General features: G+C 35.6%; 1 protein-coding gene across 1 annotated transcript in view; it reads right to left on the bottom strand.

Annotated features, from left to right (window-relative positions):
* Window positions 1-23,503, bottom strand: part of LOC131075090 (glutathione S-transferase 2) — a 220,333-nt gene that overhangs the window by 68,254 nt on the left and 128,576 nt on the right. Inside the window, exon 8 of the mRNA XM_058011911.1 lies at window positions 16,335-16,396. Coding sequence (XP_057867894.1) covers window positions 16,335-16,396 — 62 coding nt within the window. The remainder of the gene's footprint in view (window positions 1-16,334; window positions 16,397-23,503) is intronic.

Below are 23,503 nucleotides of genomic sequence, written 5' to 3'. Positions count from 1 at the left end.
AAGTTCGAATTGGAAGCCAAAATTGTGACTAAATTCATTGCCTTCCAAAATTCATTAAAACAAATAGAAACAATGCAAGGAGTAGTTTGAATTTTCTATAACAGTCTTGGTCATTCAGTAATCACACTTCTTTCTTCATCTTTGGGAATTCGAACTTCTCTGAGCTTCTTTTCTGAGTATTTTTAGGCAATTTAGAAGTGTAAATGCAGGTTTGCAGCAAGTTCAAAGGAAGGATTTAGGCATTCAAGTTCAAATCAGCAGCTTTTCCTCTCAGATTTCTTGATTTCTTGCAGGTCTGAAGCACTTCCAGAACAAAATTCTGAGATTTTGGCCTCCAAATTCTCTTCTTTCTTTCTAAATTCTCATTATCTAACCAGTGCATAGTTTTCCTACATCAAATTTTCGAGTTTCATCCATGGAGCAGGGATTCTTTTGTGTTTCAGAGGGAAATCAGACTTTGTTTCATACCTTTTAGGACTTTCCAAATCTGGTTTTAAGTTTTAGAATCCTTCTTGAAGTCTGATTAGACTAAATTTCAAATTTTCTGAGTCTGATTTTGGATTTCCAAAATGTGTATAAGGTCTGATTTTGATTTCTAGGATCCTTTCAAATTTTGATTCTTTCAATTCCAAGTTCAAATCAGACTCTGTCCCATAATTTTCATGATTTTCTGAGTCTGATTTCAAGTTTCCAGAATATTTTTAGGTCCGACTTTCAATTCTAAGTTCATTACCAGGCATGAATTTCATAAATTCCTAGTTATTCTAACTCTGATTTTTTGTTTCTCAGACCATACTGAGTCTGATTTTCAAAGTTTAATCAGAAAATCAAAGTTATTCTTTCAAAATTTGTCAAGATAACATCACGCTTAATTTTGTTTAACTTAGAGATTTTTCATATTTTCAAATACTTGATGTCAAGTTAAGGAAGAGAATTCCAAGGTGTCGATGAAACAAGGAACCAGTTGAAAAGATGATAAAAGGGCAACATTTATGCTTCAAGGTGGAATCCAAGGACGAATGGGACAAAGAAGGACTCACACTTCATCGAGACATTCAAGAAGATTAAGTGATACAAAGGCTCTACATCTACCTTGGATTTCTTTTGGAAATCCAACATCAAAAGATTCCACACCAAAGAGCGATAAGTTCAAGACACAATGAGAACAAAGAAAATGTTCTAATCATCTTGAATTTCCTTCAGATCAAAAGATATTGCCTAAGGCATCAACACTTCTTCATGACGAGGAATCAAATCCGCAAGGCAAGTTGAGGTGGCATCCCCGTCATCCATCAACCAATCCAAGGGTTCCTAGCCAGACGTGTCTAGGTGCAATGAACCAGACTCAACAAGCGACTCCTATTGTCTCATTGGTTATCCAAAGTGTTGTAATTTTCCCCTTGGCCAAAAGGAGTTTTTTTGCAAGTAACCCTAATTAGGGTTTTATCTATTAATCTTGGCCATTGATCTAAAATCAATCCAGGTCATTGCTTTGTAATGGGGTGTTTATATAAACCCTCCTCTCATTTGTAAAGGGAGAGACTTCTGAGAAATTGTTGTAATAATACTTCTTAAGTGCTAAGACATATTCATTGTTCAATTGTTGGTGAATTTTTGTCTGCTTTTGCAAGTTAGCATGGTTTCTTGGCTCTCCATAGAATAGATGAAGGATTTGATATAAATTCTCAATATGGAATAATGTGTTCATATTTTTGATAATTGGATGATTTTCAGTTATCGTGCAAAGTTAGCCTAAACCAATAAACAAAAACTTAACTTCTATTGTTTTATTCATTGGTCAAAATGTTGGTGAATATGAGTGATATGAAAATCTTTTGATTTCCTCAAAAGATTGCACCGTTCTTTTGTACTTGTTGAATTTGGTGAAGCAAGAATTGGTTTTGGATTCCACTTTTGCAATTTCCGTCTCTGGAGTTCATAGGATTAGCTTAGAATTAGAATTAGCTTCCTAAACCCTCATACTTTTGCCTCTTTTTTTTCCAAGTTTGGATAGAAGTAGGATTGAAAAGGGCTCATTGAAAATCATTCCAAAAAAAGAAAAGTTACAAGTGTCAGCAATTAGCAGAATCCTTTGATTGATTCACTCCTTGAACAATCGTGTAAGTCCCCCTTGAGATTCCCAGCATATCACAGCAAACCAACTGAGACTATCCACATGAATCTAGAACCTTGGAGTCGACTTTGTGATCACACAGCCAGTCTATTTAGCACATAGAAGATTTTGATCAAGAGAGAATAGGATATCTTTGGGTATTTTATTTTGAGTTGCGTGTGCATAAAAAACACACCAATAGGAACCACATAGTATTTTGTTGGAGCGTCTCCACTCTAGGTGGCATTATCATGTTATCATTTCCACTTTATGTGGTATCTCCACCTTTAGTGCTTTTATCACATTATCATACGCACCTTTCGTGGTTGCAGTTTTAAACCTTTGATGGGTGATCCACCTTTAGTGGTGTTATCACACTATCACTTTTCCACTTTTGGTGGGATGATAGTTTCTCACTTTTTGTCTCATATCATAAGATTATGAAACTCATCATAATCTTATGCAGTCCTATGTTCTCACCTTGGCTATATAACCAAGGGGTCTCCTATGTAATTATAATTCAGTTGATCATATTGTATTGCATCATTGATAGGAATACAGTTTATTCTTGTCACATTCTTTTTCTCTTGTTCTTGTGCTTTCCATTTGGCCTCTAGATCTTTAGTGGATACATTCATAGCCAAATCTTACAATGTGCAAATGAAAAGAAGTAGCTTTTAGGGTGTAGAAGACGAATATAAGACACTTTGTTTCAAGTGAATTGCTTTCTTTTCTTGTTCTTTTTTTTTTTTTTTTTATTTTCACTTACCTAGCCACGAATAGGTTTTTCCATAGGGACTCACCGAGACTCAGTGAGTCTAGCAAGTAATTGGTTGTTGAGTCTCCCAAATCCATTTAGGGTTGCCCACCTCACAACTCACCAAGTCTAGGCAATTTTGGGTGAGTCTAATAACATTGCTTTTTTTACCTCGAAAAAATTGCGACAACCTTTTAGAAAAATTTGGCATCAAGCTTTTTAGGTGATTACTCATTTGCAATTTTCTTGGGCAAGTACTCACAGTTGTTTAAAACATTGATTCATCCTACCACAAGACATATTGTACATTCAATTATATCTACATTGGTACCCAATCAAGATGTTAGTAATGTTTTAAAATCTAGTATTGAGATGTTAGAATATGAACCTTCATTTTCATTTGGAATTATAGTGCATCAATCTTCAATTGGTTCTTCTTCATTAGTACATCAGCAATGCAAAAATGAAGTTTCTACCTATATACAACTCCTCTTAGATTTCAGTTGAGATTTCACCTTGATAGCAGTTTTTTATGGTGCATTAGACACTCAAGCGTTATAATTCCTCATTGGAAACTATACATAAGGGTGAGCTTCCTCCATTAGATGAAGAGCCTCGAGAAAAAAGGGAAACAAATTGTCGACTCAGCTATCGAGCATGCACATTTTGTTTTTTCTTCTGATCTTTTTCAAGTACCTAAACCAAAAAAGTATTTAGAAGCTATAAGGTTGAGTACAAATACTTTGCGAGTTGGAGTTGCCTCTAAATAAATAGCCCATTGGGTACAATTAGGTCAACAAGGCAAAGTGCAAATCTAATGGTTCACTAGAGAGGTACCAAACGTGCCTTATTGCTAAAAAATATTTGCAACAAGAGGGGAAAGGTCATGATTTTCTCCTACTTTTAAGATAGTCACATTTTAATTGTTTTTGTCCATAGTTTCTTAGTTTGGTTGGAAGGTGTATCAAATGAATGTCGAAAGCACCTTCTTGAATGATGACTTGGACAAGCTGGTCTATATGGTATGATGGTGCAACCAAAGGGTTTTTAAGTTCGTAGTCATGGTCTTTGTATATTGCAAGATGTTTAAATCCTTATATGAGCTCGAGCAAGATCCACAAGCCTAGTATCTCAAAATTGACAAGAATCTCGAAGATTCTAAATTCAAAATGTGTCTTCTTGATCTAAATATTGATGTCAAAAGCCATGCTAATGATATTGTGATAGTTTTTTAATATGTTGACGATCTTACCATCATACTAGACATTGTGATTGAATAGTAAAATTAGATTTGTGTGTTGCTTTTAACATGTCTAATCTAGGCCTTCTACATTATTTCCTATGAGTTGATTTTTAGTAATCTGTCCATCACTAAGTCTTTGGAGTATTTTGAGATGGTAGATTGCAATTTGCATCTATGGAAATTGGGCTGAAATTGTCAAGCTTTGATAATTCATCTTTGGTTGATTAATCACTCTAAAACAAATGGTGGACAACTAATCTCTCTCTCTCTCTCTCCCCCAAGTTATATCTATCTCTATCTCCCCTTTTTGTCCCTATCTCTCCCTCTTTCCCTGTTTTTATATCACTCAACTTCTCCTCTCTCTAACTCATACACATGCACTCCCTATTTCTCCCTCCCTATCTCTATCTCTATCTCTATCTCTATCTCTATATCTTTATCTTTCCCTCTCTCTCTCTCCCCCTCTCTATAAACATTTTTCTCTATTACTTGTCTCCATCACCTTAATTTTCTCTCATGCTTGCCCCCTCTATCTTGATCTCCATATATCTCCCTCCCCCTCTCTATCTATATATCATTATCTCCACCTCTCTCTTATTCACTCCATCTCTCTTGTATGATACTCTCTATTTCTCTTTATCTCCCTCTTCACTCCTCTCTACCTCATTCCCTATCCCTCTATCTCTCTATATTTCTCTCTATCTATATCACTCCCTCTCCTCCTCTCTATCAATCGGTCTTTCTCCTCTCTCTATCTCTCTATATTTATATCCTTCTCTACCTCTCTCTATCTCTCTATATTTATATCCTTCTCTACCTCTCTCTCTCTCTCTAAATCTTTATCTCTACCTCCCCCTTCCTATCTATATATCATTATCTCCACCTCTCTCTTATTCACTCCATCTCTCTGGTATGATACTCTCTCTATTTCTCTTTATCTCCCTCTCACTCCTCTCTACCTCTTTCTCTATCCCTCTATCGCTCTATAATTCTCTCTATCTATATCACTCCCTCTCCTCCTCTCTATCAATCGGTCTCTCTCTCTCTCTCTCTCTCTAAATCTTTATCTCTACCTCTCTCTCCCTTTCTATTCTCATATCTCTATATCTCTCTTTCTCTTCTAATACATATCTATCTCCCCTCTTTATCTCTCCATCTCCCCTTATTTATATATCCCTCTATTTGTCTCTCTTTATCTCTCTGCCCCTTTCCCCTCTCTATTTATCTGTATATCTCTATCTCTCTAGCACTCCAACTCACCATCTATATCTCTCTAGCTCTTCCCCTTCCTCTATATATCTTTATCTCTCCCGCTACCTCTTATTATCAATTTGTCTCCCTCTTCCTCTCTACCTCTATCTTGCTCTCTCTCCCTCTATCCATCCATCTCTCTACCTCTCCCTCTTCTTAGACCTACAAATCTAAATATCTTTTCCTCTCTATATCTATCTCTCCATATTTCTTTTTTTATCTCTCCCTCTATCTCTATCCTCTATCTCTATCTCATTATCTCTCTACCACTATATATAATTCCCTCTCGCTATATGTCACTTCCTATCTTTGTCTTTATCTTTCATCTCTCCCTCTATTTATTTTTCTCTTCCGTCTCTATTTACTCCTCTCCTTTCTCTCTTTATCTCTCCATATCTCTCTCCTCTCCATCTTCCTCTCTTTTTCCATCTCCATCTATATCTTCTTCTCTCTCTCTTTATCTTTACCCCCCTCTCTCTCGCTCTTCCCCCCTCTATCTCTCCCTCTTTCTATCCCTATCTCTACCTCTCTCTCCCTCTAACCGTATTGCAAACATAACATGAGCCTATTGGTAATGAAAATTTATTATCTTCTCGAATCAAAGGCTTTTTTTAGTCATGTTTGGATCCTTGTAAGTGGATGCATAGTTGATTTGAAGCTATCACTTTTCCATTGAGACTTTTGTTGCATAAAAAACATCATTTTCTAAATGGCCTCCCAATTGACCTCGAACCACACAAACTTATGCAAAAAGTAGACCAAATTTTTCCCTAATTGGCCTTCCATGCCACTTCAACACCCAAGGTGCAATTGCTAGTTTAATTTATTTTTGAATATATTAATACCAATATGAATACTATAAATATTATATATTAATATAGATTATAAGTATAATCACATTAATATTAACATATAAATATATATTTATGTATTTTCTATTAATAAATCTTAAATTTATTATACATATAATTATATTGCTATAATTTTTCTTATTTCTATTTATATCAATGGATTTTGGATACATATTTTATTTAATTGTATTTATTTATTTATTTATTTAAAAAGAAATATATACAATTTTTATAGGTTTTTGTGTGGACGAACTCAAAACAAAACCAAACACCAAATTTCTTTTGATCAAACCCTCAACAAACCTCCAAACCCAAACCCTAATTGGTACCAAGATTGGTAACTTAGTAAAACTATTTTTTTAAAATAACTGTGTATGATATTTTTTGTTTAAGGCATCGCTTGGGTTTGCCTCAATTTGACTTAGGTTTTCCCACGTTGGGCCCAAATTTGTCTAGGGTCCCTCCCAAGCACCTCGAATTCCTTGCACGTCCTTCGCAAAGGAACCCAAAGTGTCTAGGAGGGACCCTAGGCAAACCCAATGGGAAACCAAACCAAGACTACGACCCGAACCAAATGCATACAAGTATGATGGATTTAGAGGAACCCAGTAACATATATATGAGTTTTACATGTTTTTGGTACAAATGAACCCAAATGAAGCCAAACCCAAACAAACTTTGTTGGATCCACAAACCTTAACCAAGATCCATACCAAAAACAACTTAAATTTTAAGTAAAAAGTTGCATGAGGATGAAAGTAGAATAAAGCTAGCTTTGATTTAAAACAATCTATATATAGTTGAGGCAGCACTAAATGGAAGTCACATATGAACCCCCTTTATATGCCTTTTGACACACAAATTTGATATTGTTTGAGATACAAAAATTAATATTGTATCTTTGGCTTGCGATTGCTTTGCTTTGCTAGCATTTATCTTATAGTGCACATATTTGGTGAAGGATTTGAGACTCTCATATGCCTCAGGTAAGTGGTCCTATGGACCGATACACCAATCTATTAGGGTTTCAATGCTAGCAAATATGTGCTTTGACTAAGAACAAAGGAAAGATTTAAATATAACCACATGTTGGATTGCAGACTATTTCAGCCATCCATTCATTAATGTAAGAATTACCACAATTGTTTCAAAAAGATTGTCATAAAAAATTGCCATTTTTCCCAGAAATTAGGCTATCTAGCCTCAACCCTAATGCCATACTTTTAGTTTCCCTCTCTACATCTAATACGAGTAGCTTTGTTATCCCTTGTTCTAGTCTGTAAGTGAAGCTACACTCTCTCATTCCATCTTGCAAAAATATTGTGCATATCACCCAATACCTAAGTTATTGGTTTGGGTTCGGGATCGGGTTCGAGGACGCAAACCCGGTTCATGGGTTCAGGCAAAAGAAAATTTGCCTTTTGGGTTTGTGGGTTGGGTTCATATATATATGCAAAAATTTAAAGAAATATACAAAATCACAAAATTACAAATCTAAATACATCTAATAGTATGCTACTTCATCATTGATCAATGCCAAATGCCAATTGATAGTTCAGAATTTCAAATTAAGTTGGTTTAGGTTTCAAATGTACTTAGCAAGGGGCGGATTAGGGTTTTTTTAATTTAAAAGGCCAAAAAAATAAAAATTAATGTTTAAAAGTCACTTTATGTTACTTAACCCAGCCAACGAACCTAGGTTCACCCAGGTTCACCCGGATCCAGACAGGGTTCACCTTGTTCAAACCTATTGCGAACCCAAAGTGAACCAGGACCCACGCAGATCCGGTCTGGGTTAAGGCCTTCAGACAGGCGAACCCGGTAACTAAGCCCAATATGCAATAATCATAATGGTGCCCTCATTTAGTCACTTCCAATTGATTCCTTAAAGAGTACATATGGGACAGCTCGGCTCAACTCTCCACCAATATTTGTTTGTGCTTTATTGTACTATTAATTGGTGTACCATAGTCCAACCATTTAACACCCCTATACCTATGACTGCAATTTTACTAGAACATAGGAAAAGCCTAAGAAAAATAAAAACATATGATCTTACCATTTCAAAAATAATGTTCTCATTCCTCCATACAATTCTAGAAAAATATAAATTCATAAACAACGTTCTCATTTACTCCATACAACTATATATGAATATTATTTCTGCCTAAATCCATGAAATGCAATTATAGTATTAATTTTAGCAAAAAAAAATTCTATAGAATTGAAGATGATAACATGTTCATTTCTTATAAACATTCTTCTTATACTACGTGTTATTTCATTTTCATAATGTTTAAATTCTCCAACTTATATTTCTCTGGAAAATCTGATTTCCAAGTCTTATTCCTTGAATTAATGAAAAACAAAGAGCGAATAAAAATAATTTACAGAATCAGATTTAAAGAATATAAAGACACAACAATTAGAGACACAAAACAGTGGTTGGCTACATCCACTTTGAAGCAGGAGAAATTTTGATATTAATCTGTTATATACATAGTACATACAACAACAAGCTATTTTCAGCTATGCAAATCATAATTGGATAATAACATTATCCATATATAAAATAGGCTTTTGAATTGAAGGTTTTCAAAGGTTAGTTCAAAAGGAGGGAAAAGGACTTGACCGTTAGGTTTCATATCCAACAACCTCCCACTTGAAACCCAACCACTACTGCAAATCTTTAGAGATCTCCCCCTACTTCAATCCTATTGTGACATTTTGGCAATGTCAAGAGAAGCCCCTTCAAAATTCAAACTTATCCATTGGTACTATCTTCCTCAATACATCAGCTGGATTCACCTTCGTATCGATCTTTTCAACTTGCAACTTGCCCTCTTCAAGCACACTCCGGAAGAAGTGATACCGCAACTCAATATGCTTGGATCAATTGTGAAATGTCACATTCTTAGCCAAGTGAACAGCATTGTTTCTATCACAAAACAGATTGAAAACATGTTTGCATCCCAATTCACCTAATAAACACTACAACCATATCATCTCCTTTGCTCCTTCGGTGAGAGCAATATATTCAGCCTCAGTGGTGGAGAGTGCAACCACTTGTTGCAAGCGGGAAACCCAACTAATTGCTGCCCTGACAAAAGTGAAAACATAATCTGTAGTTGGTCGTCATTTGTCCAAATCACCGGCCATATCAAAGTCAACAAAACCTTACAACAAAGCATCTTTCCCTCCAAAGCATAGAACATGATCTAAAGTTCCTTTCAAATACCGTCGGATCCACTCGACTGCTTGCCAATGAGTTTCACCCAAATTACTAATAGATCTGCTCACTACTCCCATTGCATGGCCAATATTTAGAGGAGTGCATACCATGGCATGCATGAAAATCTGAATAGCTGATGAATATGGGATACAAGGAGTGCATACCATGGCATGCATGAAACTCTGAATAGCTAATGAATATGGGATACCTTTCCTCTCTTCTTGTTCTCCTTTTTGTCTTGGGACTCATCGCAGATGACAAACAAAAATGATCAGCAAGTGGAGTGCTTACAACCTTAGCACCCTTCATGTTAAACCCGTCCAAGACCTTGTCAATATATTTCTCTTGTGACAATCCAATTTCTCTCTTCCGTCTATCCCAGATTATGGTCATACCAAGAATCCTCTTCGCTGCTCCTAAATCCTTCATTGCAAAATTGTGAGCTATTTGTTGCTTCAAATCACAAACAACTCTCATGCTAGTGCCAATTACTAGCATATGATTAACATAGAGCAGCAATAAAACAAATTCAACATTGCCCAACACCTTGTAATGGACACAAGGATCAGATTCGCAGCGAGTAAAATGTTGCTCAAGCATGAAGGAATCAAATTTGAGATACAACTACCAAAGGGCTTGTTTGAGCCCATACAAACTTCTCCCCAACCTGTAATACAAGTCTTCTTGTCCTTGTTTCTTGAATCCTTCCAGCTGGTGCATATAAATTCCTCTTCTACATCACCATGAAGAAGTGCAGTCTTCACATCAAGTTGATCCAACAAAAGGTCATACACCACTGCCAATCCCAAAACTGCTCAAATGGTCAGTCATCTTCACAACCAGTGAGAAGATTTCATTGAAGTTTATCCCCTTTTGTTGGTGGTATCCCATCACCACCAATCTCGCTTTATAACATTTCATGCCTTTGTCTTCCTCTTTCAACCTGTACACTCATCGATTCTTCAAGGCTCTTCGAGTGGGTGGGAGTTTCACCAAATCCCAGGTATGATTGGCCATCGACAAGTCCATTTCTTCTTGCATTGTCTCCATCCACTTAACACAATTTGTGTCTTAGCATATTTAAAGTTGCTAGCTTTTCTTGATTAGAGATCACCAATTCATAATCAGCTAACTTCGCCAAAGGTCAACATTGTCAGGTGGATCTTTTCAGTGGAGGCACTTGGTTCTCAGCATTTCTAGGCCCTTTCAGTCTTTTGGCTTTGTTTTTTGGGTCTTTTCGCAGCGGTCTCATCAGTCTCCTCGGTTTGCAAGATTTTTGGAGTCAATTTGAACTTGTCTACTTTTCGTTTGAGTAAATTTGACTAAGTCTAGGGCTTGTTTCATCAATTTTAGGGTTTCTACCTTTAGTCCTAAATTTTAGGGGTTTCCTTTTAGGGTTTTCGAAAATTGAAAGTTGCAATGGAATCAAAACCCTCTAAGGAACCGGCATGTGAAATTTGAGCGAATTCTGAACAACTTGCTATTTTTAGAAAGTTCCTATTTTTTAGGGATTTCATTGCCTCCTGGATTGGTTTAATTTTGCCGAAAATCAAACTTACAATTTTTAGTAAGTGTTCCTACATCCTGTTTTGCTCTAACTCTGACATTTTGAAACACTTACTATTTTTGGAAAGTCTATCTGTAGCAGGACCATTCGGGCAGACACTGAAGACCAAGCGTTCTTGAAGATCTGTCCAAATCCGAAAACTCAAAAGCAGACAATCAGTCCAAGAATGGAAAGCTCGAGAAATTATCTAAGTTTGGAAGTCCACATCAATCCTCAAAATGGCATCCTAACTGTGAAAAGTTGAAAATTGGCTAGGTCTGGAATGGATACAGCAAAATTCCACAGCCAAAGGAAAATAGTGCCCATACCTGAAATAGGGTGCTAAAGTCACATCATCATGGAAAATAAAAATAAAAAGGTCAAATTCCATTACTAAGAAGACATAGGGCGCTAAGCTCCAATGGTCATGGAAAATGAACAATGTCATGAATTCCTTGCCTAAGTCAAAAATGCGCCCTAGAAGGAAGGATGGTGCCAAAGTGCTTGTGTCATGGATAGGGGAAAAAAGAGAATTTCCTTGCCTTAGTGAAAATTGCGCCTAGAGAAGGTAGAAGGGCGCCAAATACACATTGCCATGGAAGACTCAAAATCAACAAATTTTCTTCTTCAGTGGAAAGATGCACCCTAGACCAGGGGAAGACGCCAAACTAAGGTTATTATGGAATAGCTAAAATTCATGAATTCCAAGTCAGGATGCAAATTCCTTGCCTAATGGAAATTAGTGCCCTAGTCTTGGATAGGGCGCCAAAATGGATGATGCATAGAAAAAGGTTCAAAATTCATTCCGCCTTGATAAGGTACAAATTTTACCCAAGAGATGATCATGGAAAATCAAAGGAATTGTGAATTCCTTGCCAGTTGGAAATAGCACCAAAGCTTCATCATAGGCGCCAAAATGACAAGGTCAAGGAAAACTTAGGAAACGATGAATTCCTCGACGGCATGGAAATGATCATATTCCTTCTTTAGTGAAAAATTATACGTCCAAGTCAAAAATGAAGAGAATTTTCCAAGGCAAAGGCCAATTTGAAGGTCAGGAATGGAAGGAAAAGCAATAAATCCCCTTGGTAAAAAATTTGAAAAATCCATTTTAAGACATCCAAATCTCATCAAAGAGAAAAATTTTGCAAATTTGGACTCAAGAGAGGATTCTCTCTCTCCTGGACACAGGTCCTAAATTTTAGGAAAGTTCCTAAAAAATAGGAGATGGTGGTAAAATGTTGAAAATCTCTCCCATAGCAAGGAAAGTTCGAAAAACTTCAAGAAAATTGTTCATGGATCAAATTCTTCTCTCCTGAAGTTTTCTCTCTCCAAGGGTTTCTAGCCAAGTGGCAGTCGGGTCAACGCATGTTGAGTCAATGAAGCATCTTTTGCATGCAGCCGTCACGTGAAGGCATAGTGGCAGCACACTTATTGCTGGAATATTTTGACAAAGCGACGGCTCTGTCAATTCATGTTGAGTGCATGAAGAATCTTTTGCATGCAGCCGCCATATTTATGATTTTATGACAAATTCCATCTGCATGTCGCCAGCGCATGGAGGAATGATGGGCATTTATTTCTGCATGAGGAATATTCATTGTATGTTGGGCAAACTTGATGTAAGTGATGCATTTAATGCACAGAAGGATGCCATTTTGGGCAAATTTGAATTAATTGTATATGGGTTCCATGGGCATTAATTGTTGATTCCCACCTTGTTGCATCTTGAGTGGAGAATATTTTAGGGAAAACCCTAATTAGGGTTTGCATGTCTTCAAGGATTGAAGCCTATATAAAGGGGTGACCCCCCTCATTTGTAGGTAAGGGAGATTTGTATGAAATTGTTGCGATAAGTTTTTGAGATAATAACAATGAAACATTGTTCTCTGATGGTGTCCACTTAAGTTATTTTTTCAAAACTTGCATGCTTTCACCTTCCTCTTCCTCACTTAGAGTAGAAGTAGAGTAGTGCTTTGATTTCAATGGAGAATGTAATGGTGTTTGATGAATTTCCATGGTTCATACTTTTTGCATCTTATTGATTATAAATTGCAGTGTAAAGTTAGCCTGAATCCCCAAATTTGTGCTAAGTTCGATTGTGAATAGTCGTTTGCATTGCATCGTGTTGGGTATTCAAATGTACTTTCTCAATGTGAAAATCCTTCAACATCTTCAGAAGATTGTACCGGTTCTTGTGGAGTTGTAGTTAATCTTGGCGAAGCAGAACTTGGTTTATTTGGAATTTGTCCACCAGAGCACTATCTATTGATATCATTGCCCTTAGGAGTAGATTTAGATCCTTTAAAACCCTTTCCCCTTTATTTTCAGTTCATTTTAGTTCATTCGAAGCAAAAGCATCACAGAATCGCCATATCCGATGATGGAGTTCCAGCCACAACAAAAAGTGAAAGAACGATCCAAACGTAAGGCCCCTTGGATTACCAGCAATTACATCAACCAACTAAGTCACATCCGTAGCATAAAGGAACCTTGGAGTCGATTGTTTGAACTTCTTGCAATCTTAGCATGCAATCGCACTTTGATCAAGTAAGAGTAAGGTGACCGTTGGTAACTTCTTTTTGTGTTCGACGTAGTCATAAAAAACACGTCAACAGCTCCCTTGGTCACCTTCCAAGTGTTTGAAGAAAAGGTGATGCTACATCCTTGAGCATCAAGCTGTCCCACAAAAATCAGATTTCTTTTTAGCTTGGGAACCACATCCCACAAAAGCACTTTATTTCAATTCTTCAATTGCAACATCACATCACCTTTGCCAATTATTTCACAAGGTTCGTTGTCACCAAGGTAGACTCTCCCAAGTTTACCTTCTTGATAGTTTTTAACGCTTCTTGGCATAGAGTGGCATGAAAAGAAACACTGGAGTCCAACACCCACAAATCTGTTGTAGTGTCACTTGTTGACAAGACTAAAGCACCTTCATCTTGTTCATATGTTTTGTGAACTTTGCTGTCCTTTGATTGGTTCTGCACTTTCTTGAATGACCAGCAATTCTTCTTGGTGTGGCCATATTTGCCACAAAACTAACAACCTCCATTTCTCCCTCTAGACTTAGATCTCCTTGCAGATTTAGATCTCCTATTGTTATTTCTGCCACTATCTTGAGGTTGCCCTCTATTACCAAAAATCTAGGCATCATCCAATGAAATTCCTTGAATTTTTCTCCTCATGTCTTCGCTAAGTAGAGTGTCGACAACATCATCAAATTTGCGTACACTTTTGCCGGAAACCGAATCGCTGATTGCCATCACCACACCTTCCCAACTATTCAGTCGAGAGCACAACAACAAGATGGCTTTTATTTCATCATCCAAATTTATATTCACCGAAATCAATTGGTTGAGTAATGTATTGAACTTGTTGAGATGATAGGACACGCTTGCTCCCATCTTCAAATTATACAACTTCTCATGGGGAAAACTTTATTGGAGGTGGAAACCCTCTCATACATATCACATAATTTGTCCCATAATCCCTTTGATGTCTTTTCAGCTGAAACAATAAATAAAACATTATTGGATAAAGCGAGGATGATAGTTGCTCTTGCCTTCTTATCCAGTTTATCCCATTCATCATCAAGCATTGAATTTGGTTTCTTGGCCTTTCCTTCCAATGCAAGTCAGAGTTTAATCAGCAATGATTCCATCTACATCTTCTACTATCTAAAATTCTGTCCCGAGAATTTTTCCATTCTCTATTTATCTGCTTCTTCTATGTTTCCAGAAATTCTTCACCGAATTTCAAACAAGCTTCTTCACCAAGCTCTGATACCAATTGTTGAAAAGCGAAGAGTAAATAAAACCAGTTCACAAAATCAGATCTAAAGAATAAAAAGACACAGCAATTAAAGACATGAAACACAGAATTTATAGTGGTTCACCAAATTGGCTACATCCACTTTGAAGCAGGGGAAATTCTGATATTAAACTCTGTTATATACATACAGCAGCAAGATATGTTCAGCTATGTAAATTATTATTGGATAATAACATTAACCATATATAAACTAGGCCTTCAAATTGAAGGTGAAAGGTCATTCCAAAAGGAGGCAAAAGGACTTGACCGTTGGGTTTCATATCCAACATGAATAAGATGGAGATAGAAAAACGCTTTATGTCTTTAGGGCAGGTTTATGACGAGATCAGGAGATATTACTGTCTTTTCAAAAGGCTTGGTACTTTGAAGAGATAGTTATCTATCTAAGTCGGATGCTCTATCCTCTCTTCCTCAAAGAGAAGGTTAAATTCAGGTGTTAGTCACTCCATAGGTCTCCTGGCATAATCACCCAGAAGATGTCTTGTTTTCCTTGTTTTTTGAGCACTAGCAATAACAAACGTCTAGCACTCACTGGTGCTCCACAAAATGAAAATCATAAGCCTGGAATGCATTGCTCTTCAACATGTACTACTTAATGGTCGCTCGTATCATTCTATTGACAGAATGTTATTTGTATATTGAATAAATAACTAGAATTCAATGCATCATAATAAGGGATTAAGAAACCATATCCTTGCAAAATTCTACAAGAAAAACAAAACAAAATTTTACTCAATTGTAAAGGGAACATATGAATTGGTACAAAATATACTATTTTATGAATACTACAGTTTGGTGGATTTGCAGGATACAAGGTTCCTTGTAGATGAAAAACAGTGCCGTGTATGCAAGCATATTCAAAGGAAACACGTAATAGATCATTTTTGTCATAGGTTGAACCTACAAAAATTTCAAAACAGTCACGAACCACTGAAATATTAGGGGAATGGTTTGTCACCTTTTAAAATTTTACCTGAACGAATTTTATTAATGATAGGTTGTAAAGTTTTAGCCCAAAATCTAAGTTCCGAGTTCCAACAATTAATAAAGGCAAACTTGCATATCAATGAGAATAGATTTTTGTGTCTAATGCTTATATATGCAATCATACGAATTTCTCTTTGATCACACTTAATGATATGCAACCATACAAATTTCTCTTTGATCACACTTTCTAACTGTTGACAAGTTCTAGAGTTTTTTGAGCAAGTAAAGATGAAATTTTTTAAAAGAAATTCAAACAGAATCATCAATAAAACTTTACCATCTCATTCAAAAAAGTAGATTAAATCTGGCCTATAAAATCCTTTCATCCATGTCCAAAATGAAAATTACTCAAATTTGTATCCCTAGTGTCTTAGAAATCATTTTTTTTCATCAATAAATATCTATATTTAATGCTAAAGAAGTGAATGCATACGAAAGCTCCTAAATTGTCAGAAACTAGAAACTTCATCTTCATCATGTGTCATCACATTTCTCTATATTAGTATGAGGATCTCACCAGAGTGACTTCATCTCCTACGCAATACTTCCCAGAAACATTCTTCAATAATTTCTCCAGAGCTACGATCATATTATTCAAGTATTTCAAATATACATTCCAAACTAAAATATGAATTGTGTAATATAATACTCGCTATAAATTAATGCTGATGCACATCAATATAAGCCTACAAATTAAAATATTAATCACAATAGTCCTACAAAGCATTGCCACATTATGAGAAAATATTCAAAGAAAAGATGGACAAATTTTTACGTGTTTTATATTGCATAATAAAAAATAACGCATTGTTCTTTAGAAGTTAAATAAGTGATAAGAATAATTGGAAACATGAAGCCGCACGAGAAAGTGTAAAACCTCTTCATGTAATTATAGAGACCAAATCTTATAGCCTAGACTTCTTTTCTTCTAATGTTAAGTACGTTGAAACTAAAAACAAGTGATTCTCTCTCTAGTCAACTTTAAATTTTAATATTAATTTTGGTAATATTATCTTTTCAAAAGAAGCAAGTATCTAAGGTGTTTCATCTATCTATTTATGAAGAAATTAATATAGATATCTTATTTCTATTTAAGAATATGTAGAGATATAATTTTATATAATTTTATTTATTTAATAATTATTTTAATATTTTTTTTTTGCTCGGTATAATTATTTTAATATTTATTTACAATTAATTATAAAATTGTTTTATATACATTATGTATAAAAATTATTTTTCTTATCATTTTAATTAATCAGAATTATTTAAGAATTATTTTATTTTATTTACCTATACAAATTAAACGAGGTGACACTATCGCCATTAGGTCTCAGGTTAAGTATGGATAATTACTTCTAATTCGAATCCTGAGGGATACTGGCTAAGTTTGAGGTCACCTCTTTCCTCTGGACCAGATTATGATGCATGCAAGGCATTCAGTGGCTTCGCTTGGTCAAGGTAACTCACAATTGGGGAAGTGATTGCTTGACTCCGAAACAAGAATATTTAGGGAAAAAAAGCCTTAGCACCTCCTTTCTCCACATAGATATCGACAAGCAAGATGAAAACAGAAGGAGAAGTAGGTTATTGCACAAAATCGATGTCTGCCATCACAAGATTTCATCAGTGACATCCCTGTTCATTACAATAGAAATGAAGGATGTTCACGGAAGGATGGAAAGTTCCCACTGCTACGAACACCAAAATGTGAACAAAAGGTAGACCTCAGTCAATCAAAATTGGTGATGAATAGTATCTTATTATAGAGGGAGCAACATGCATAATATTTGTTGAACAACAGAATGTGATTTCCTGGATACATACAAGAATCAAGGAATGCAATCTAAACTCTAAGTCCATAGAATTTGGATGGGTCTAATGGCCCAGCCAATCTACAGAAGACCGTAGATCAAGAATCCCAAGTATGAAAAAATTGCTACAATGGGAAACAGAAAAATATTGAATGCAAGGAGCATATTCAAAGATAATACAAGTGAATAAGTGTCACCTATATCAATCGTTTTATAGAACAAAATGACTCAAGTTAAATCAGTTAGTTTTTTTTTGGGGGGGGGTCTGTTGGTAAAGTTGAAAGGTTCTAAATGAATCCATAAGTGTCACCTATATCAATCATTTTATAGAACAAAATGACTCAAGTTAAATCAGTTAGTTTTTTTTTGTGGGGGGGGTTCTGTTGGTAAAGTTGAAAGGTTCTAAATGAATCCACCAGGGATCAACTCTTGCTGAGTACAAAAGCCCCAATACCATAAGGGATGAAGTAGGGATCATGGATACCCTCAGACCTTGGCTCTTAATTGAAAGGGACCCCCTTTGAGATATCTCCAACAAATCTGTTAGTTTTTGAAGCAATGTTGGCACCAGAAAACACCAATGCCCCATTATTTTGGGATATCAGATCTCTATCAAACAAAAGAATTTTCATTGTGTAAAATGGAGTTTGTGTCAGTATAAAATGGAGTTTGTTAGCGAGTTATTATAAGTATCTTAAATATATCAATTTAAAAAATGTTAAGAAATATCAAAATTTAAAGTATTATATTAATTTAAAAGTCATATTTTTTAATTTCAAAAATTGTTTATTTTATTTTCTATAATTAAATTTTTTTTAAAGCTATTTAATTTATTTAAGAGTTTTCGAGTTTTACTTAATTTTATTTGAAGGATTAGTTTTGTTTACTTAATAGTTATTTTATAATTATTTTATTTGCTTAGGAATTAGTTTAGTTTGAGAATTTTTCATTTGACTTGAACCAATTGAAGCCACAAACAAGAGCACGATGTCTACACTCACCAATAACCTAGTGGGGATTTGTACCTAGTGAGAACAACAACAATGTGACAATTTAATTATCACACTATGCTATGAACTGCTATTTAAGAATTTTTTTATTTGTATTTACTATAAGTTATTCTATTTTATTTACATACAAGTCATTTTATATATTGAGTCTTTTTCTAAATGTGAGTGAGTTCTTTTACTAAAATGCTTACACTATAATGTAATGTCCCTTTCTCGCACAGAAACAAATTTGTGGCCATTAGCTTAATTCTCATTTTCTGTAAGTTCATTGATATAAAAAAAGGGAAAATGGTAAACTAAATAATTAAGTGAATTTGTCAAAAGTAATATTCTTTATATTTTTAAATTGACAACTTATTTAATTATTTAAAAAGTAAAAAGTGACTTTAAGTTGTGCAGAAAAAAAAGGTGTTAGACTCATGGGGAAAAGATGGTCATTTTGCACAATTTAAAATGATTTTAAAGATCAAAGTGAATGTGGAGACAAAAAGGAAAATTAATGTTTTATTCACAAAAAAAGTTATAAAAAGAGTTTTGAGAGTTTCTTATTTATTAAATAAGAAAATCCTCTGAGAAAGACAGTTTTTTCGAGGATGAAAGCCCTCCTAGCTGACTTGGTGATTTAATCTAAAAGTCATAGTTGTGCCTACAAGTGAAGTCTTTGGGTTGGTTGCTACAAGAATGGATGTGTTTTGATGAGACCTTTTAATTTGCTAATGTTGTGTGTGTGAGTTCAATTTGAAGATATTTTGGAGTGTTAAAGGAGGTCGTACCATTTTTTGCAGATCGCACTATCTCCCACAGTCCGTGCCATTGCTTGTAGTTACTATGTTTCCATCTAAGGAGGTTTTGACTATTCCAATTGCCTATCAATGATCATCCTTGGCTGACTATACAGATTGGAGTTTGAAAGGCCATACAAGTTGCAACTGGGCCTTATGATCCCAAGAAGGGAGTGTGAAGTTGTTGGGGGAAGTGCAACTTTTTTGGAGCCCATTTCACCATGTTTGGGGGTCTTTGAGACCATTATATTTCTACATAATCGTTTCTGGGTGAACTTTGATGGATTCTGCAAATTTTAATGAATTTGGTGATTACTGGGAAAGCCATACAACAGCCAAAGACTTTGTTTTCAAACCTGCAAACCATTTAGAATGTCTACAAGTCTGATTTGAGGTGTTTTCTAGTTAATTTTGGGTGTGTTTAGAGGACTTGGAGTGTGTTTTTAGTTGTTGTTTCAGTTGGGTGGTTGAAATATCCCCTGTACTGAAATGACTGAAAACAAGGAATATTTAACTGTCCAGACTCCAAACTGTGTGTTATGCTGACAGAGTTTTTTAGTCTGATATGAAGGTCATCACACATGTATATCTCATGAATTAACAACTTCTAATGACTCTTCTTGATTGATAGTTTACTAGGGATGCATATACAACTATCTAATGTTGTATTATATAAACTAGGCCCAAAAATCATGTGCTAACAGCAAGCCGACATTTTAACAAACAGTTGTCATACACCCTCAGAAAATTCATGAATGAAGATGCAATCAATACTCCTTCCTTCTTTATTCATATGATCATCAAATGAGACATTACAATGACAGTGATATAATCAAACACATTGACTGTTATTCATTGACCACTTTCAGACTTCTGAAGACAAATGACAGCTACTAACTCATACATTCCGACTGGGATTACAATAATATAGGCAAATGAACCTGAAATATGGCACCTTGAAGATGTGTGTAATATCATGGACTAGGGAGTCTTCAAAGAGTGAATTCGCCTTCCTTGACAAATCGCCCCTGCTGCTGCTAATGGAGGTCTCATACAATAATGACTGACAGCTGCAAGTCCCCCATTCTTCCTCAAAAATGATCGCCCTTCCTCCACAAGTATAGCGTTGTCCTTATTGATGAGTTTTGATGCCGAATAGAAGAGCTAAGAGCAAAATCGAAGGATGGAAGCTGACTGGTACGATTCTGATTCAGACCGATATAACACTGATTTGTCCACAATATCTCCCTCAAAATGTCTCAAGAAGAATCGCCTTTCACCCCCAAAAATATCGCTGGCCTCTAATATGGGGTTTGATGCTTCAATGCTGAAGAATGAATAAAATCATGCGTTTGGGGTTAGGAGCTCAATTTTGTTTCAGACCTGAGATATGATCAGCAAACTCACAATACACCCCCAATGCTCCTCCAATAGGATCGGCTACCCTTTCTAATCAAAAATCGATATGCAATGGACACTCAATCTGCCAATCTGAAAATTCAATGAACTCATTCACCATGGCATATAGCAAACTCAATAGGCACACCTTGAAACACTGATTTGTCTCCCTCTCTCAATAGCAACCCCTCGGAAGATCTCTCACCTCCTCAGTTATGCTAACCACCGGGAGTTTTCATTCCCAAATGATAGTTTGTAGAAAACCTTTCGGCTCCACAAGTCTACACAAGAAAAGATCTTCACAACAACCGATGATCAACAATGAACCACCTTCCTCTATTTATTCTTTTCATATCCAATCATGTGATTCGTTCTAGAAGATTCTCTTCTTATCCTGTTGGTACACTTTATTATTATTTTATTACACATTAATTTAATTGCACTTTTAAAATACTATTATATTATAATTAAAGTGCACACGACTCACAATATGTGTAATCTCCTTATTTTGCCACAAAATCAAGTAGACATGAAATGTGAAGCCGTAAATCATTGCAAATCGACCCCCTAATCAATCCTCTTGGCCTACGAGGGTCAAGTGATAGGCCAATCCCGTGAATATATGTGGACTAATGAGAAGGGGACATTACAGTGGTGCGGGTGTGCTTCTATGCAATGATTTATGAATGTTACCAGAAGGGTTCAGTTCTGATTTGTCAGTTTACCTGTAGAATAAAATGCTATCTGTAAAGTTATTTCAATTTTAATTAAAGAACAAGTTATGAACTATGAATGCTATATATGGATATGAGGAATTATGTCAATGTCTAATAAATCTGATTTTTTTATCTGCAGGTCTGAAGGAGAGAGATCATTTAATATTTTTTATGTCTTCTCCAAATGAATTCAATTGGCATATATATTATTTAGGTAACCGGTCAATTGGTGTATTGACCGGTCATGCCTTTTAGGCATGACCGATCAATGCACCCATTGATCGGTGCCTTTACAATTATACCATTAACACAATGCTGATTATCGGTTGAAAAACCCCCGATAGCATATTGTAATATCATAATATAATGACTGATCAATTTAATGAATCGGTTCATACAAACACCGATGATTCAAAGTGCACGATGAATATATTCCAACTGGTGCATTTGTTAACCAATGTTAATGCCAAATGAAGCGGTGTATTCATTAAACCCGATAACAAATATGCTCGATATAATTAAGCCCGATAACAGATGTGAATCGGTGCCAATGTTTATGCATCCGATAGCAAGTATGTATCGGCTAATCTAACCCGATAACTTATAGCATTTAATATAAGTCAGACATGAAGCACGTAGATAAATAACAGAACAAGGAAGGTTAGGAAGATCTTATCTTGCATAAGCTATCATGCATTAACACTCCCTCTTAGCTTTGGAAGATAAGGCAACCTGCATCACATTTCCTTTTCATAACTAAGATAATGTCAGTCAGCAAAAAATCATTTATACATGAGAAGTACCATCAAGACATATGATACAAAATAGAAGAACATCACTTGAGCATGTGACATAAAGTATTATTTTTAAAAATAAGAAAATCATCACCTGATCATGTGAGAAATCACCAAAACATGTGATCTTGTAAGATTCATCAAGATATCACCTAACACATGATATCAGTATTGCCTAACACGCAATACTTAAGGATAAGTCTATGAGAAAGGTTAGTTTCTCATCATATCCAAGTTGTGATAAGTGCAATAACATTTATAACTGTTTATCACAACATAGTCATGGCACATCCATGGCTTACCAGAGATCCAACATGATCAATGGTTGAGATATCACCTACACGTGATATCAGTATTGCCTAACACGCAATACAAGGATAACCATATGAGAAGTGCTTAAGTTCTCATCATATCCAAGTTGTGATAATGCAATAACATTTGTACAAATGTTGTATCACAACATAGTCATGGCACATCCATGACTTACCAGTGATCCAACATGATTACTGGTTTGACTATCATAAGATCGTCACCTTATGATGTCTACATACAAGTGTTCAATATCTGAGAGATCGTCACCTCTTAGATATGAACACAGGTGGCAAGAAGCCAAGAGATAGTCCAAACATGACAAAGAAGTTTACACCTTAAACATCTTAAATATATGTAAGTATAGATTACAAAGCAGATTACCTTTCTATCATACCTAAACCCTTTCTGAAGTGATCAACCTTCACTCTGGAAAGTGGTTTGGTCAGAATATCTGCAGTCTGATCTCCTGTACACACATATTCTAACTTTATCACATTCCTGTCAACCATATCTCGTACATAGTGATATGGAATCTCAATATGTTTGGACCTGTCATGAAATACTGGATTTACAGAGAGTTTTATACAGCTTTGATTATCACACTGAATGACTGTAGGTTTCATAGGTTCTCCAAATAATCCCACGAGCAATTTCCTTAGCCATACTGCTTCTCGGGCAGCCATTGAAGCTGCAATATATTCAGCCTCTGTGGAACTCTGAGCTACTGAAGATTGTTTTCTGCTGATCCAGGATATCATGGCTGACCCTAAACTAAAGCAGCACCCTGAAGTGCTCTTTCTGTCAGTCACACTGCCAGCCCAATCTGAATCTGTAAATCCATGTAGATCTATGTCAACCTT

This window comes from Cryptomeria japonica, chromosome 3 (assembly GCF_030272615.1).
Source record: "Cryptomeria japonica chromosome 3, Sugi_1.0, whole genome shotgun sequence".
NCBI classification, from domain to species: Eukaryota; Viridiplantae; Streptophyta; class Pinopsida; order Cupressales; family Cupressaceae; genus Cryptomeria; species Cryptomeria japonica.
Note: the sequence above shows the minus strand (reverse complement) of the source record. Positions and strands in the feature narration are given on the sequence as shown.